This window comes from Aplysia californica, unplaced genomic scaffold, assembly GCF_000002075.1.
Source record: "Aplysia californica isolate F4 #8 unplaced genomic scaffold, AplCal3.0 scaffold01139, whole genome shotgun sequence".
Taxonomy (NCBI): domain Eukaryota; kingdom Metazoa; phylum Mollusca; class Gastropoda; order Aplysiida; family Aplysiidae; genus Aplysia; species Aplysia californica.
This window is the reverse complement of record NW_004798409.1, coordinates 59315-77505: the sequence shown is the minus strand read 5'-3', so window position 1 is coordinate 77505 and position 18191 is coordinate 59315. Positions and strand designations below refer to the sequence as shown.

The 18191-nt window shown below is 40.6% G+C and overlaps 3 protein-coding genes across 5 annotated transcripts in view; 2 read left to right on the top strand and 1 right to left on the bottom strand.

Annotated features, from left to right (window-relative positions):
• Positions 1 to 793, top strand: part of LOC106013690 — a gene marked incomplete in the record, with an annotated part of 4623 nt that extends 3830 nt beyond the window's left edge. Inside the window, 1 exon segment of the mRNA XM_013090091.2 lies at positions 446 to 793. Within this exon segment, the coding sequence (XP_012945545.1) occupies positions 446 to 643 (198 nt within the window).
• A 5311-nt stretch (positions 794 to 6104) lies between these two features.
• LOC101860464 (NIF3-like protein 1) lies at positions 6105 to 16430 on the bottom strand. 2 transcript variants are annotated; one of them, XM_005111864.3, is made up of 7 exons: positions 16139 to 16430; positions 15301 to 15422; positions 13537 to 13833; positions 11931 to 12117; positions 10112 to 10235; positions 8792 to 8918; positions 6105 to 7608 (listed from the first exon to the last, which is right to left on the bottom strand). In XM_005111864.3, exons 1-7 carry the CDS (start codon positions 16207 to 16209, stop codon positions 7331 to 7333), a joined length of 1206 nt encoding a protein of 401 aa, XP_005111921.1. In that variant the 5' UTR covers positions 16210 to 16430; the 3' UTR covers positions 6105 to 7330. The 2 variants fall into 2 exon arrangements, with proteins under 2 accessions (XP_005111921.1, XP_005111922.1); XM_005111865.3 differs by having other exon boundaries at positions 16268 to 16430.
• A 398-nt stretch (positions 16431 to 16828) lies between these two features.
• LOC101860065 (universal stress protein in QAH/OAS sulfhydrylase 3'region) overlaps positions 16829 to 18191 on the top strand; it is a 5366-nt gene continuing 4003 nt past the window's right edge. The window contains exons 1-2 of one of the 2 annotated variants that reach the window (XM_035973329.1): positions 16829 to 17226; positions 18064 to 18144. In XM_035973329.1, the coding sequence (XP_035829222.1) occupies positions 17166 to 17226; positions 18064 to 18144 (142 nt within the window). In that variant the 5' untranslated portion in view covers positions 16829 to 17165. The remainder of the gene's footprint in view (positions 17227 to 18063; positions 18145 to 18191) is intronic. The other variant, XM_013090092.2, reaches the window with a different exon arrangement.

Genomic DNA, 18191 nt, shown 5'->3' with positions numbered 1-18191 from the left:
TATATAGCACATTTCCGAAAAAAAGTATCCCAATGCACTTTACATTGGAATACTCATTTTCAAAACCTTTAGTACTACTTCCTTTCTTCTTATGAAATATAATAGTCCAGTTTACTATTTAGTTTTAGTTTTGTTTTAGCTTTGTTTTCGTAGAGGTTTTACTGCATAAGGTCATATGAGCGCCAGAAGATTAGAGGTGTTACAAGAGAGTAACAAACATAAAAAAGAAGAAGGGGAGATAAAGATGATAGATATTTGATAAATGTAATATGCCTTATGCAGATGCGAACGCCGTAAAACCCTCTACTATAAAAAAAAATAATTTAATACACAAAAGAAAACTTGTTCTCTCTTTCTTATGCCCTTTCTCCTTCGCCAAAAAAAAAGTGTGGATCGTCATACCCTTAATATTTTAATTATAACTACTTACCTCTCCCCCGCACAGATACTGAAAGAGTTCAGCGAGACGTCCATCTTAAACATCATGGACATCACAGAGCAGGTGAGGGAGCAACGCCAGGTGCTGGACACCCAGGGAGAAGATGCCATCGTGTCTCCGAGAGAACGCATTTACCTGCCCGCCTCGCAAGACACTGCCAGACAGATCGGCTTGGACGATTTCTCTGACGAACAAAAAGAATAGAGACTTCAAGTTATGACGTTATGATTCCAGTTGCAAGCGCCATAAAACTGACTCTTACTAAACTGACTTACTTTCAGAGACTTCAAGTGTGAAGTGTGGATGGAGTTATGTACAGTCAAGTCTGATTAAACCACCAAAATCTGTATAACGACAGGATTTTCTTTGGTTTAGCTCGATTTTTTATTTAGAAAGGGTTGCTCAAATAGTGATGATTGTTGACAGCGTAGAGTTGGGATGGTATACTTGCGGCAAGTCTCACTTTTAAAAAGTTTTATCTCATCTTCCTCATTCAGTATCTGAAATTTGAGCTGCAAGCTAGTGTAAGCCTTGTGCTTTCTCTTTAAACACCATTGTCAGCTTGCTTAACCTGCCAAACAGTCATAAAGAGACGAAAGAGTAGTAAGAGTGGCGTCGGTTACCTAGTGGTTAGGCTACCGGACTCGTAATCGTGAGGTTGCGGGTTTGGGGGTTCGAGCTGCGGGCTCGATGTTGTGTCCTTGGAAAGGCACTTTACTCGAATTTTTCCCCACTTCACCCAGGTGAAAATGGGTACCCAGCTAATAGACAGTGAAAAATCTAGTCAGTTTGATAGTGTTAGAGCGCTTAACCAGCTGATTGCACTGTATGCTTCCCGAGAAGATGAGAATATTTCTGAGTGTTCTATGGTCAGCTGGGGTATTAATATACTCGTAGTGTAACGGTCATAGAGCTTGCTTTCGAGTGGGGACATTCGCTATACAATTGCTATTTATTATTTCTCTTCAAATGACATTTTCAGCTTGCTTAAAACATACGCCAAACAGTATAGAGACGAAAGAGTAGCTAGAGAAGTGAGAAAGAAAGCCCAAAGTTATTGATGTCATGAAACACACCACGTGCCATCGCATGCTCGTGTGTAGGACCTGTGTGAACTAGCTTCAGCAGAGACCAAAATAGCCTATGACCAACTGAAGATTGTGCAATAGACGTACGTTCGCCTATAATTTATATGCAGTCTCTCTCTCCCTCTGTTTGTCTGTCTGTGTGTCTGTCTCTGTCTCTGTCTGTCTCTTTCCCTCCCTCTCTCTCTCTCTTTCACTCTCTCTTTCCTCTCTCTCTCTCTCTCTCTCTCTCTCTCTCTCTCTGTCTTTGTCTCTTAGGCTATGTATTCCACACCTTTCAAAATCAAACCATATCCTTAGGTTTTTTTCCCCAAGTTTCATCTTGCAGTTTCTTTACCTTTGAACTGTGATAAATTAAAAAATAAAAAAACGTCTCAAAGTCAAAGGTCAGACTGTGGGTGGTTGGTGGGTGCTCTGGTGTGGTTTGCTCCTTCTTTGCTATCGAACATCTGTCGTCCTTATCTGATCTCCCATCCTTCTATTTTGTGTTTGTTACTCTCTTATAACACCTCTAATCTTCGGGACATGTATGACCTCATTGTGTTGTAAAGGGCGTAAAACACTTATTAAGACTACATATAATTTTAAAAACTAAAAAGGCCACGCCTGTTGTGTTCATACACTGCCAGTCTCCCCCCCCCCCCCCTACAGAGAAGTTGACATTTTCTGCTTCCCCTATGATTATAATCATAACTTTAGCGTCTGCGTTTGTTGCGGCCGCAATTTAAAATTTTTTTTTTAATCCGCGAATAGCGACCACAATTTCAGCATTTTTCCACAAAATACATTACACGTTTAGGGTTAAAACGGCTAATCTTCAGATAGGTGAATACATACCCTCATAATTTGTTACTTTTTGTGGTTGTCTGTGAGCTGTTCTAATTTTGAGTTCATTCTGTTCTGAGACCTTTATTTTACATGTTTTTACACTCTGCGTGGCAACAAATTAATGATACATGTATTATGGATGCTTAAAACAGAGCACAAGAAATTCTGGTGCTTTAGATTACTCTATCAACATATATATATATAGTTATATATTATATATTACTCGCTAAGTTGTCACAGAGAGTTGAAAACTTAAAAAATTATTGGCAACTTTTATTGCAACTTTTGCCTTTTTTTGTGGCAACTTTTGGCGACTTTTGGGGGAAAAATATGACGACAAATGCAGATGCTAGATAGCTGAGCGACTCCTTGGCCCACACAGGACTGCATGGACTAGAAATCAAATGGAATACCTTTAGCATTTCTTTGAGATGTGATGTCTTTTTCGGTGTAATGCGAATATTGGGCATTTTTTAAAGTTAATGGAAATGCGCAGTATAAATGCTTTTTATTATTATTAATATTATTATTATATTATTATTATCATTATTATTATTATATTATTATTATTTTTATTATTATTATTAAAATTATTATTATTATTATATTATTATTATTATTATGATTATATTGTTTTGTTATTATTGTTATTATTATTCAGCATTTGAAGACGAAAAACCATAATTTAGTCGCTTCTGTTAACAGAATATGCTCCCTTCCCACTGTGATTTGTTATATTATATTACTTTAACTGTGAGACTAATTTTCTCGCATAAATTTGTTATGCCTGATATTACCTACATGTATTTATTATCTGTCTGCCCTGGTCATAATCAGTCGTAAGACGCAATGTGCTATTTGGTAGCTTTTTAAGAACAAGTGGGCTAACCCTGATTTTGTCAGTTTTCAGAAATCTTGACCTACACCAAAAGCGTTCATTGACCTACCTGTAGGAGAAGTTTGGTTTCGTTGGTGTGTATATATATTTGTTTAGTTATAGAGAAAACTCTCCTTGTCTTTGAAATAAACTGAATAAGGATCCAAAAACTTTACCTTCCTTTTTTTCAAAACAGCATTTTTCGGGATAGCCCGCTTGTGCTTAAAAGCGATCATTTGGTGCTACGAAGCTCGAAAAGCCAAAAAATGACTTTCCATGAAATTTATTTTTTTTTGGTATAATCTATTGAAAGTTTAATGTTTTCTGCTTCATTTCAGATAAAAAATAAACAACTACAATCGACTATAAATATTTAATTTTGATTTATTTTGGAGGTGTGTGTGTGTGTGTGTGTCTGTGTGTGTGTGTGTGTGTGTGTGTGTGTGTGTGTGTGTGTGTGCGTGGGGTTTGTTGTGAGCTTTGGTGACACGATAAAGGAATTTGGACCTCAAACCCTTTCGAACCCCCCGGGGCAGTGCCACTGACTCGACTGACTGTACAGTAGTGTCTTTAGGCCATTCAAGCTCAGTAGAATTGTCCTCCCCACCCCTCCCCAAAGAAGGGGGCTCTTGTGGCCTAGAGGTTAAGGTGTTGGCGTCTCATTTAAAGGTCCCGGGTTCGGATCCGGGTAGCAACGGAAAAATTTTCTTCTCTAAAATTGTCTCCTTTCACCTCCTTTCCAGCTCTCTAGCAATGGTCTGTTGTCTGCTTTCGTTTCCACTTTCTGCCCCCACCCCCTCACCTCCTTTGACCCCTCCTCTGGGCTACTGACTCTTTCTGCAGCCTTTTTACTGCTCCTTGGCTCCTCCAAACTGCTGTCTTTCTGCCACACCCCTAATCTTCTGGTAGGAAAGATCTACACCTAGCCTTCTCGGACAAGGGCGAAAAATCTCAGAGGGCCCGTGTGCAAGTTGCGCACGTCAAAGATCCCTTGGTGGTCTAAAATTGATAAGAGTAGGCTTCGGCCGCCACCCGGGCAAAGTTCGAAATTTCCTACCAACTGAAAATATTAGGTGTGTCCCGCGCGTTCTTATGACCTTATGCAGTTGCGAGCGCAATAAAACACTTACCAAACCCCCCCCCCCCAAAAAAAAAAATTAAAAAAAAAAAAATGATTTGGTTTATTTCATTAAAGAAAAGAATAACAAAAGGAAGCAATATTTATATAAGCTTTTTTATTTTCGTTTATAAACAGTACAGTGCATAGAGACCCTTTACAGTTGGGGACATGAGCTAGAGAAACGCAGGCTATTATTATATTATTATTATAATTACAATATCATTTCAAGTGGGTGGGCCTTGCGATTTAAACGCAATTCTCTAACCCATCTTCGCTCAGCTTTATCAGCACTGTAGCCAGCGATCATGTATCTAGAATCAATATATTGTGTGGTGAAATCAGGCACTCGTCAAAATACAGACATCGGAGATACGAGCATTTTTCTGCCAGTTTGGAAATTTTAATCAAATTTTAATTTTTGGCTCAACCTCATTTATGTCCAAATAAAAACACATTTCCGCCTGAATTTTACTGAAAAACATTGCTTAAAGGCACAAAATATGTCATTTTTCTGTTTTCAAGGACTCTTTAGCTATTGGAGTTGTCAAACTTTGGCGGCCATTTTCTCGCTAATTTCACCACTGAAACCAGGTGACCTCACTTCCTTCAATTGCAAATATCTTGAGTTCTTTTCAAGATAGATGGATATCTATTTCATTGACAGCAAAGCAAATAAATCAGCTTTCTGATGGTACCAATAGCTCCACATGCCTAAAAATTGATGAGCGCCTGATTCCACGGCGACGTAACACATAAACTTCAACATAAGTTAAGGACCACTTGCAAACACTCTGAGTGGTCTTCTTGGGACGACCTGCATGTGGGCGTTCTTGGACTGATCCAGTGTCGTCATGGTGCTGCCTCAAGCGGACAATGACAGAGTGTGACACTGCAAGCCTTCTGGCAACTTCTCAGATTTTTTAAAGATCAGGGTTGTCTGTCAAGGTGGTTCTTAACTTATGTTGAAGTCTGTATTATCACTTTCATCTATCCCTCCCTGTTCTCCGATAACCGCCAGTCAGAGTCTGGTGGATGAACAATATAATATATATATATATATTATATTTATATACATATATCTACACGTATGCATTCAAAGAAAAACAATTGCAGAATACCTTTGATGCAAGGAGTAGAAACAGTAATACAGGAAGGTTAGTCCTTGGACAGATTAAGGCACATTCGACGGTGTAATATTTTATCATACAGTTACTCAAATAACTGATCCACACTTTCCTTATGAATGTACCCCCCCCCCCCCAGGGCGGTGCTACTGACTGAAGTGTCTTTAGGCCATTCCCAAAGGGGGGACTTGAACAGGTTCTTATGCACAGTAGAATTGTAATTGTAAATGGGCTGATTCATCAATGTCATGCTCATAACTGTGCCTGAACTGCAACAGGGAACTGCTGCTTTTTCTTTCCTAATCCTTACTATCGTCATTTTCCTCTACTTCTTTTGTATGTTTATCACACTCTTGTGACCCGCTACTTCCGGGGTGCCTTGATAGTCGAAGTAGACTTTGTGCTGTTGAAGCTAGAGAGGTGAGCAGAGTAAGCCTGATTCTCTGTAAAGACTTCTCTGTCGACATCCACTCCTTGGCGCTCATATGACCTTATGCAGTTGCGAGCACCGTAAAAACCTCTACAAAAACAAAAACCTTATGAATTGTGCTGTGCACAACCACTTGGAAGTACATCCACACCCGATCCATTCATACCATCCAGACGTTCATAATTACAAAGCACAGAGACATAGGGACCAAAGCAGAAGCTCAGTTTACTATAAAAGCAAGAGCGGATTTCTTCCAAGTTCATTCTGATTTGATTCCATCGTACGAGTTTCGGAGGAAGATGAGATTAATAAAGCACATGGCTTGACACTGGGCAGTTGGAACTGCCTACAGTATACTGTGGAACTCGGTATCAACGAAGTCGCCGGGCCTGACCTAAAAAGAATCTCTTTGAATCCCAGTTCCACGGTACTGTAAACCACTGCAGCAATAGTTACAGGCTGAGGCTTATGACTTGACACAAGACATTTCCAGAGACCACAGAAGATCATGGAAGTGACAAGCATAACGTCGCTGTTGCAAGCTATCAACTTAAGTCCAAATTTTGAGAATTTCTAAAATTTTACACCCTCCGAAAGCTCCGTCAAAGATGCACCTTTCAACATCACCAAAATGCAGTTTAACTCTTTGACCATGCAATTTAAAATCACGTTTCTGCATAATTCTCTCGTGTTTGTGGAAATGAGACTCGACATATTATGTGTTCTAATACGCTCGTTTCTCGTCAAACTGATCAATAAAGCATTACCCAAACGTAGAATTCATTTATCTTTGACTTCCGGGGCAAACTAAAGGCTTGTTAGCTCGTACTTTTTAATATTCGGCCTGTACCATAATACAATAATAACTTCGCATCGGACGGTGGTACCGTCCAGCCATGGATACGGACCTCGACTACCGAACGCTGCCACTGTCCAGACATGGTTAAAGAGTTAATGCTATGGTCAATGCTTAGGTACAATTTTTTTGCTTTTCATGATTCCTGATAGAAACAACGCAACAAAAGCTAGTTTTTGTCTGTGATGCAAAAAGTACTCGAAAGGACTTAAGTTGACTGCTTGCGAAACCGATGATAAGATTAGACCAGACACTAGAAAGAGTTCCCAGTGGATTACGGTCAGCGACAAGCGTAAGTCTAAATAAAGAAGGGGTTATTTCAATAACGTAACTAAGTCCCACTAGAGTAGTTTTGAGAAAAAGGCCAAAAACTGTTTCTCGTTAATGTAGTACTGCACTGGGAAAGGCGAGCTAAAACAGAGGACACAGCTCTGAAAATCAAAGATACAATCTCCATAGAAAGCTGACAGGGTGCAGCCCCCTTTCTTTTATCATCCTATGCAAAAATCTCGATTTTCGCAAAAATGGACTTAGGTACGTTCTTGAAATGACCCCTTCCTATGATTAAATACTAGACAGTCTCTAACGGATCGCGATCTGTCTCCGATATAAAGATGTCCACCGAGCTGCCCAGCAATCCGCTCAACTTGTCGCGGAGAGGCACCAGGAAGCCGCGTTCTGTGTTGCTATGGTGACAGAGGATGACACTACTTCCTCTGTGGACGGCGTCCAGCACCTCGTGGTGCGACATCTCCCCCGTCAGCAAAAGGTCAGCGGGAACACCACCCAGCACGCTGCCTCCGGAACCAGCACACACGGCTACTGATGACACCTCCGGATCTTCTTCGCCTGAGATGAAGGAAAAAAAAAGGGAAGCAGATGTGACAGCAGAAATGGGTCGCTTTGAAGCACAAGGGGGCTATCCCGAAAAATGCTGTTTTGAGAAAATCGAAGTAAATGTTTTTGGACCCTTCTTCATTTTCTTGAAACCTATCTGTACGCCCTGGGGTCATTTTGTACCCCCGGGGTTGTATTCTTTACATTTTAGAATACTGCTAGTGTGAAGATCTCTTTGAAACTTTCAGTATTTCTCAAAAATCATTTTGACAGACTCCTGTGCAAAAACGAGCAACTTTCCTCTTAGGAAAGTGGTGGCGCAGAGTTCCCCACGTCGTATGAATCATGATTGTAAAACACCACATATAGATAGGGTTAAGCACAAAGGGGCTATCGCGAAAAATGCTGTTTTGAGAAAATCGAAATCAAAGTTTTGGACCCCTGTTCAGTTTCTTTAAAAGACAAGGAGAGTTTTCTCTGTAACCAAACAAATATACACGCCAATGAAGCCAAACTTTTATAGGTAGGGCAATGCCCACTTTTGGTGTATGTCAAGATTTCTGGAAACCCCCGAAATCTGGGTTAGCCAGCTTGTCCTTAAAAGCGACCAAATACATATGGAGCAGATTTTACTGTAATATAATAATAGTAATAGATAATGTATGGATAGCATTTGTATAGCGCAAATCCCTGCTCAACAGCAAGCTCTAAGCGCTTAAACAATCTATACTATTACCCCAGCAGACCTGATAGCATTCTGAAACAACTCAACTTCCTGGGAAGTATACAGCACAAGCTGCCATTTACAGGTGCTCAAACACTAACATACAGAGGACAACACAGCTATAAATAGGAGAACACAGCTGTAATATAAGAACAACAATGCTTTTGAACGCCGGGACAAAATGGCTGTATTTAACACACTGGACAATTTGTGCCTGTAGTACACTTCTGTCTGTCAATAAGAGTATTTAGTTTAAGTTTTAGTAGAAGTTTTACGGCACTTGTAACACAATAAGGTCATGATAGGTGCCTAAGAATAGATATGTTACAAGAGAGTAACAAACACAAAAAAGAAGGAAGGGAGATGAAGACGATGAATGTTTGATAGGAATGAAGGAGCAAACCATACCAGAGCACCCGTCAACCACCCACATGCAAGTATCTGACGTACAACAAGAAAAAATAATCTTACCAACAGCTTTCGCCACGGCCACATGCTTGAGTCCCAGGAAGGTTTTCACACGAGACACCAGCAGCTCCAGACTCAAGGGTTCTGCCAGTTCTGCTACACGTCCGGCTCCCGCTGCGGGCCGTGGGATCTGACAGACAGACGGACGGAAATGTCGGAGGTTAACCCTTAGGGACCCGAGAAACCCTCTGAGCGGTCCAGAACTTTAGTTTTAGTTTTAGTAAGAGTTTTACGGCACTTGCAACACAATAAGGTCATGTAAAGACAAAGATTAGAAGTGTTTAAAAAAATATATATTTTAGTAGAGGTTTTACCGCACTCGCAACTGCATAAGGTCATATGAGCGCCAGAAGATTAGAGGTGTTACAAGAGAGTAACAAACACAAAAAAGAAGAAGGGGAGATAAGGATGATAGATGTTTGATAGGAAAGAAGGAGCAAACCACACCAGAATATGTGCAAACCACCCACTAAAACTTTCTCTATAAACCAGAGGAACAAAAAGCCAGTGAACCAGCTTTGAAGAACACAAATGAGCAGGTGGTAGGCACGTGTTCTGGTGTGGTGAGCTCCTTCTTTCCTCTCAAACATCTGTCTTCTTTATCTCTCGATCCTCTTTCTTTTTTGTGTTAGCTACTCTCTTGTAACACCTCTAATCTTCCGCACTTATATGACCCTATTGTGTTGCAAGCGCAGTAAAGCTCTTACTACAACTAAAAAACAAAAACGGGGCTCTCCTGGCCTAGAGGTTAAGTTGTTCGCCTCTCATTCAAAGGTCCCAGGTTCGAAGCGGGGTAGCGACTGAAAAATATTCTTCTCTAAAATTGTCTCCTTTCACCTCCTTTCCTGCCCTCTAGCCATATTTTGTCATCTGCTTTCGTCTCCACTTTCTGCCCCCTACCCCCTTTGCCCCCTCCTCTGGGCTCCTGACTCTTTCTGCAGCCTTTCTACTGCTTCTCCTAGGCTCCTTCTTACTGCTGTCTTTCTGCCACACCCCTGATATTCTGGTAGGAAAGATCTACACCTAGCCTTCTCGGACAAGGGCGAAAAATCTCGGAGGGCGCATGTGCAAATTGCGCATGTTAAAGATCCCTTGGTGGTCTAAAATTGATAAGAGTAGGCTGCGGCAACCACCACGGCAAAATTCAAAATTTCCTACCAACTGAAAATATTAGGTGTGTCCCGCGCGCTCATACGATCTTATTCAGTTGCGAGCCGCGTAAAACACTTACCCTAAAAAAAAAAGATTAAAAAAAAGAACACAAATGGGTGCATACATCAATATACCAGTGTAAGATTTAGTCAACATGAAACATTAGCTGACCTGAGAGAGCGGAGTGACTCTGTACGTTTCCGGGGCTTTGCACAAGGTCAAGGCCGTGATGATTGCGTTGAGCTCGGAGCTGTTACACGCCACCTGGAGCCTCAGCTGCTCACTGCCCGTTGACCTGGTCATTGGATAGCACATAAACACCATAGAATAATAATGATAATATAATAATAATAATAATGATAATAATAACAATAATAATAAAAACAATAACAATGATAATAATAACAATAATAATAATACTAATAACAATAATAATAATACTAATCGAATTTATAACGCGCCAGAATCCGCAAAAAGTGCTCGGTGGCGCTTACAAAACACACACACACCCACTAAAGTGTTCTAAAGCTCAGTACCACTACGACATGTATAAATTTAAAAAACAAAAAACCCCCAAAAACTGACAGATATTTCAGATATTGAGTTCCAGCATTATAAATATGCTTTCCTGAAAAACATTGTCTTCATTTTTTATTTAAATTGATTAATTGAAAGAGACATTTTAACATTTAAATCCAAATTGATCCAAAGTTTTGGGGCACAGATGGAAAGGGCCCTTTCACCCAACATTGTCCTGGACCTAGGCATGCTATATGTGACGCATCATGGTGAACTCAGGCGCTCGTCAATATATTGAAATAGAAGAAACAGGCATTTTTCCACTGGTATGGTAATTTTTATCGAATTTTAGCTTTTTGGTTTAAGGCCTTTTATGAACATATAACAACACATTTCCACGTGAATTTTACTGAAAAATGTTGATTAAAGGCACAAAACATGGAAACTTTCAGTTTTAAAAGACTTTCATGCTATTGAAGTTACCAAATTATGGTAAAAAAAAAGAAGGCAGGCAGATCAGGACGATAGATGTTTGATAGCAAAGAAGAAGCAAACCACACAAGAACACTTGCCAACCACCTACAGGCTTGGATTATGCTATACAACACATGTATTAACTCTTTGTCTCCCCGAGGGGTATTCCCACTATGCGGAGGGCCTTTTTTGGTAGGGCCTACTAAATCTAACAATTACGAAAACGTCGCTAAAGTGGTCATTAAATCTAAACAAATGAACTTCATTTTGATAGTTCTTCATCTAATGAATGAAAACCCGGTAAAAGAGACCTATTTTCGGCAACCGCTGAAAAGTAGTCTTATGTCGAAGTCGTCGTATAGGAATGTGCCCAAGCCGCTGTCAGCGACTCACCGGCACAGTGGTTCCGACCACGGGCCGCTGGGAGCAGCTTGCGGAGGATAAAGAGTTTGGCCGGTCCCAGAGTGGCTCTGTAGGTCTGACCTGTAGCTCACCTAGCTTGCAGCGTGCAAATGAACATAGACATTATCATGAGCCTGAGCAGCGTCGCTATATGGTCTGTCTGTTGTCCACTGAACTGTGCGATGCGTCAGACGTGCTATTCAACAGTGTTGTAAAACACGTCAGACATGTGTCTCGCGCAGCCTCGCTTCGTGTTTATTTTCGACAGAAATTCTTCACAGATCATCAAAATCAGCAAGAAATAAGGTTCATTAGGTGCTTTACTATTAGATATTGATGCTAGAATCAACACTTGACCACAACATCCAAAGTTAAAATTTCGAATCTAGAGGTTGACCTAGTTTCGACTGTTTGTTTACATGTTGTGTGCTTCTAGCCTAGCGTGGCTGTGTTGACACGCAGAGGGCGCTCACTCAGACGCAGAAGCCAACGCACAGTGCGGCTGTGCTCACACGCAGACGGAGTGCGCTTGACGAGCTGCAAGTCAGACCTACAGAGCTACTCTGGGACCGGCCTTAAGAATAACGGAACTCACCTGAGAACCACTGTAGAGAATGCTGTTTTCTGTGCAGTCAGGGGAGAGTCAGCTGGCAGGCAGGACACGAGAATTTCATCTCTCATCTCCTTCAGTCTGTCTGCTGCCACATCCACCTCGAACAGATGAGAGCGACAGTCTTTGGTTTGTGAGACCTCCAGTGGACGGACACTGCCCTTCTTGAGATCTGCGAATAAGAACAACACACAAGGCAAATTGAACACTGCTGAAGATAAGGCAGAGAAGGAGATGGGAGGACAACATTGCAAAGTGGACTAAGAAAACGATGGGTGACAATCTGAGGAAAGCAGAGGACAAAGAGAAATGGCAAGACCTGGTTTTCAGATGCAGTGGTGCCCCCACGGTTGCCCCAACCTAGGGATAGAAGAAGAAGAAGAAAAAGACAGAAGATAATCCACACTTAACTCTTTAAGCCCAGAGTCTTTTCTACCGTTTCCAAGAGTTTTTTTCTACAGTCACCTAAACCTAGTGCATTATGTACCATTATAACCCCAAAAGCTGCCTCCAACTTCTAAATAGCGGGAACAAAGGCTTAGTCATTACTAAAAAACTTGGTTCGTGAATAGTTTCAAAAAACAAATAAAAACTAGCACGAAATTAAACGAAACAGTTGTCTCTAGTACTGGACGCTCCCAGTGCCAAGTGGGGTTTAAAGAGTTAAAGAAATGGCAAGTGACAAAATAATTCTTCATTTGATAGTAATCTGGTCACAAGTTCTACACTAGAACAAGGGGGCTCTCGAGTTCCAGAGGTTGCCTCTCATTCAATAAGTCCTGAGTTCGAATCCGGACAGCGATGGAAAATGTTATTCTCTGAAATTCTCTCCTTTCAATTCTTTCCTGCTCTCTAACAAAGTTCTGTCATTTGCTTTTGTCTCCACTTTCTGCCCATACTCCCTCACCTCCTTTGCCCCCCTCCTCTTTCTGCAACCTTTCTACTCCATGGCTCTTTCTTACTGCTGTCTTTTCAGCCACACCCCTGATCTTATGGTAGGTATGATCTAACATCTAACCTTCTTGGATAAGGGCGAAAAATCTGAGGTCTCGTGTGCAAGTTGCGCACGTTTAAGATCCCTTGATGGTCCAAAATCGATAAGAGTTGGCTTCGGCCACGACCCGTGCAAAATTCAAAATTTTAATTTCCTTCCAACTGAAAATATTTAATGTGTCCAGCACACTCATATGACCTTAAGCAGTTGAGAGCACCTAAAACACTAACTGAAAAAACCAAAACAAAAAACCCCCACTAGAACACTAACTTAGTTTAGTTTTAGTAGAGGTTTTTATGGCGCTCGCAAACAACTGCATAAGGTCATATGAGCGCCAGAAGATTAGAGATGTTACAAGAAAGTAACAAACATAAAAAAGAAGAAGGAGAGATAAGGACGACAGATGTTTCATAGGAAAGAAGAAGCAAACCACCCCAGAGCACCCGGCAACCACCCACGAAAATGTTTAATGTGTCCGGCGCACTCATATGACCTTATGCAGATACGAGCGCCTAAAACACTTACCGAAAAAAAAAACAAAAAAACCCCCGTCTAGAACACTATCTTAATCAGTCTGTCTGCAACCACGTAACGTACCAAAAGCGGAGAGGAGCCAGTCGTTAACCCCGCCCTCCACGGCGTCGTAGCTGGTGTGAGGGGAGAAAACCGCGATGCGACTCTCGGCACACTCGATGAGCACCCGTTCCTTCCACGACGACTGAGTGAGGCGCTTGAGCGGTTTGAAAATGGGCGGGTGGTAGGACAGAATCAGGTCGACCGTTTTCTCCTTGGCCTCCTCCACCACTGCAGTTGTCAGGTCGTTGGTCAGCATCATCTTGCTGATGTACTTGGGCGGGCTAGGCTCCACCAGCAGGCCTACATTGTCCCATGAGCCTGAGGGGGAGGTGGGGGGGGGGACGTACATGAACGCGTTACTAATATCTCAATAATAATAATTACTATAATAAGGATAATAATAATTATGATGATAATAATTTATAATAACAATTTAATAATAATTATGACAATAATAATAACGATAATAATAATTATGATGATAATAAGGCGGGCTAGGCTCCACAATCAGGCATAAATTGTCCCATGAATCTGTAGGGGGGATACACACAGGTGTTACTCATACAATAATAATAACGATAATAATGATTATGATGATAATAATAAAAACGATAATAATGATTATGATGATAATAATAATAACGATAATAATGATTATGATGATAATAATAATAACGATAATAATGATTATGATGATAATAATAATAACGATAACAATGATTATGGTGATAATAATAATAACGATAATAAGGATTATGATGATAAAATGATAACAACAGTTATAATTATTATGGTAATAAGGCAGGCTTGGCTCCACCAGCAGGCCTATATATAGATATTAGGGGGGATGTACACGCAGGGGTTTACTCATCTCAATACCAGTAATGACAACTGACAGAAAAGTACGGGCAATGAGAAAAGTGTGGCAGAATCGGCATCATCAGTTAGAATTCATTTTCAGGGGTCTATTCAGCGCAAAAGAAATATATGAACAGCAAAAGCTATATTAAGGTCAAAGGAAGTTAAAGAAATAGGTATCCATACTTGAATAAAGCGCTCATCTCCAAAGCGGAAAGTCCAGGTTCGAGAGTCACCCTACCACAATATGCCGAAGGCCTAGGAAGTTGTCTCACTAACAAGGCAATCCCCAATGTCCGGATCAGATGCGGGAACAGCTTTACTTAAATTTTACTTGAATAAAAATGTGATCAAGGAAAGTGTTGAGAGAGCACTTTTTAAAAACAGGCATCTAGTTATAATATCACTGGTATTAACCAAAGTATAAAATATACAAAAAAGGTGTCTTTATTCAGCATCCCTCAAAGAAAACAAATTATAGAACAGATCGAAACAACCTCAGAATCAGGGGTGTGCAAAACATGAAAAAAAGCTTTTATCAATACGGCAGTTATACAGATATAGAGATAAAAGTCTGAGTTTTACACATTTGCAAAACATCCACCTGAAGGATAGTCAATTGCAATAAAATCAAAAGCCATTTTAACCCTATCCGGATGCCTTGGGGTCATTTTGTACCCCCGGAGTTGAATTCTTCACATTTTAGAATACTTGTAGTGCGAAGATCTCTTTGAATCTTTCAGTATTTCTGAAAAAATCATTTTGACAGACTGCTCTATGCAAAGCGTACGGGTCGGATTAACAAGTAAATTTCCTCTTTGGAAATTGGGGCAGAGTTCCCCACGTCTTATGGATACAAAGTAAAAAAACACGCCGTACGGATAAGGTTAACAAACTGAACTGGAGACTTTCCTCCAGCAGACTTACCAGCCAAAGAGAGTGGGGCAAATTTCTTGAGTTTAGCAACAACTGTATCAAGTGAATTCATGGTCAAACTTCCAGTTGTCCTCCAAGGCTGCGAACTGAGTAGCGTTATCGGGCTTTGATATCTGGCAGGAGGCAAATACACATGATACATTCATACATGATCGATGCAAGCGACTGAAAATATCCAAACTATCCTCCACAGAACTCGTCTACGGTGAGCTTCTAACGACTCCAGGAGAATTTTAAATCTCCCCTCACACCTCACTCTGGTCCGCTTCCAAACTCCTGACAGCATTTCGTGCAAATGCTCCATAACACATTCTTCAACCTGCGTCACACCACTTCACACCTCCGTCCTGTACACCTCCATCTCTTGCTGACATTAAGGAGAATGTAGGTACCTAGTAAGAAAAAAATGAGAAGAACTAGAGAGGTACCCTTCCTCTTAGTTATAATACTAAATCCTTTGCTTTACTCCTTTAGTCTGAAGTTAGTATTATAAGTATTACCAAAGAAAATAGTACGAAGATAGGCAAAGTAGGCTACAAAGTATGAAAGGTCGACCCTTTTTTTTTATACTGCCACTTATCCAAACACTTTATAGACTTAGATCTAGATCTAGTAGATCTAATTCATATAACGTCACAACAAGTTTTAAAACGAGTACAGTATGACAAGACAAGGCCTACTTGAATTTACTTTGATTCGTACTGTGACTAGATTCTAGTTAAAGATCTAGATCTATATCTAGATCTCTAGATCTAGATCTATCTAGATCTAGATCTAGATGTAGATGTAGAAGGTGTAACTCGTTTTAATATTCAAGAGTGCCACCTACTTCAGTTTGTGTTTAGATCTAAAGGAGCTCGTAATCAGCCTCTGTGATCTGATCATCAGCGTAAGAGACATCAATCTTTCCTAATCCCAAAGCATAGCATCGTTCAAATCCCTTTATTTTAAAGCTCACAGCTTGACACAGCGGGCGCTTGCTCAGCCAAGTTGCAGCTCGGCGACAAACTGCCAACAGGCTGGCAGTGACAATTTGACAGCAAGTTGATCTAGCAGACAGCACAGTGGCACAGCTGAGTGTCGCGAGTGAGACAGCAGCGGGGATAACTTCCGTGGAAGTCCTACTTCCTCTTTCGGTTATTTTACATACTAACTCTACCTCGTTACCGACAATTACCATAACGAACCTTAAACTTTATAATTAGGAACGGCCACCTGGACCGGCTCGAATTTCAATTATGTTTTAATAAGTTTTTAGAGCATAACATAGGATTTATTGCTCCCATCACCATTGGAAAGAGAGGCTTGTATTTTTTTTTTTTTACTTGCTTTGAAAGGTGCGTTCCCATTTTGCCACTTCCATCTGCTTCTCCCGTCTTATCAAGCCATGCAAACCTTCGAATTCCTAGATCTAGATCTAGAAGAATAATATAACAAATTAATTATCAAGCTGTCTTTTTTTCTCACTTTTTCATTTGAGGGAGGGGGGTGTATAGGACAGTATTGGTCATACAATGTCAATGTTCTCGATTGCCTCCAGAGAGAAGGTCAAAGAGAAGTGGGTCAAGGCCGCAGAGGTCCCTGGCATAACATGACCCCGTTCTTAGCTTAAAATCTTCTCCCAACAATTAGGCTCTGGTAGTTCAGTCACACTTCCGCTTGAACTTTCACACTTTCCATTCACTCACAAGTCACAAGGCGCCTTCAGTGTTTGTTTTGAAGTTCCAGGCCTCTCTCTCACTTGACCATTCCGGCCCAAGCAACAGGTACACTGAATCTTGTGAGAGTTGAACGATTCCTCGGTGCAGCGAAAACAACTCAAGAGTCGGAGATCCACAGAATTAGAAACCGCTACAATGACCCGCACAGTAGTGATTGGCATTGACGACAGCGAGTTTTCAGAATATGCCTTTGACTGTAAGTAGATATCTAGATTCTAGATCTAGATCTAGATCTAGAATCTAAATCTTGATTGATATCAAGACGTGTATTATAGGTGCTAGGCTAGGCTAGGTTTCTTGGTCTACAACTTCCTCAACCTGTTATGTCATGTAGATCTATAGAAATCTAGACCTGCTGACTGCTGTGAGTCTGAGAAGGAGATTCTGAACTGTGTCTGTGTGTGATTCATGTCTTTCCTTCCTTGTCTCCTTGTGAGGACATGATTTATAATTTATTCTGCACTACTAAAAAAACTCATTTTTGTTCCGTCCAACTTCAATCTGTAATTTCCGACATTCTCAATACAAATATTATTATGTTCTCCCAGTTCAGTATTGTTCATTAGTTCATTCATGCTGTTCTGTTCTGTAACAATTTATGACTGTGTGATAATGTCATCAACAATGATCAATGTGTACAAGGGTGTCTTTACTCAAGGATGTATTAGAGACCGAGAGATAGAGAGAGAGTGAGGAAGAGAGAGAGAGAGAGAGTGAGGAAGAGAGAGAGACAGAGACTGAGTGAGGGAGAGAAAGAAAGAGGATTACTAGGAGCTGTGCGCTGATACGTTCTTTGTATTATTGCAAACCAATAAATTGGCAAAAAGATATTATTAATCCGAATACAGGAAAAAGAGGCTAAAACAGCACCTGGACATGGATGGCTGGTGCCTCAATAAATAAATCATTGATGGTCTGGTCTGTATTATTGCACAATGCATTGATTGAGCATTTCTTTGTGGAAATGCGCTGTATAAATTAATAAATGCAATTTTTAAATTATTATTATTTATTATGATTATTTTCTCCTCAGTTTACACGAAACAAGCAATGCTGAAGGGAGACGTTATCATTTTGGTCCATGTGTCGGAGTACACGTCTCTCGTTCAGGCTCGTAAGTACAGAGTGGGCGTTGCAGGAATTTGATATACAGCTGTAAAG

Bases quoted from the DNA above. Each gene is read 5' to 3' on its own strand.
- LOC101860464 (XM_005111864.3), bottom strand. From the start codon at position 16,209: ATGTCTCTTACGCTGATGATCAGATCACAGAGGCTGATTACGAGCTCC. The intron at 15,423-16,138 runs GTAGGTGGCACT...GCCTCCTGCCAG, and splicing joins AGATCTAAACACAAACTGAA to ATATCAAAGCCCGATAACGC. The intron at 10,236-11,930 runs GTGAGTTCCGTT...TCCAATGACCAG, and splicing joins TTCTCTACAGTGGTTCTCAG to GTCAACGGGCAGTGAGCAGC.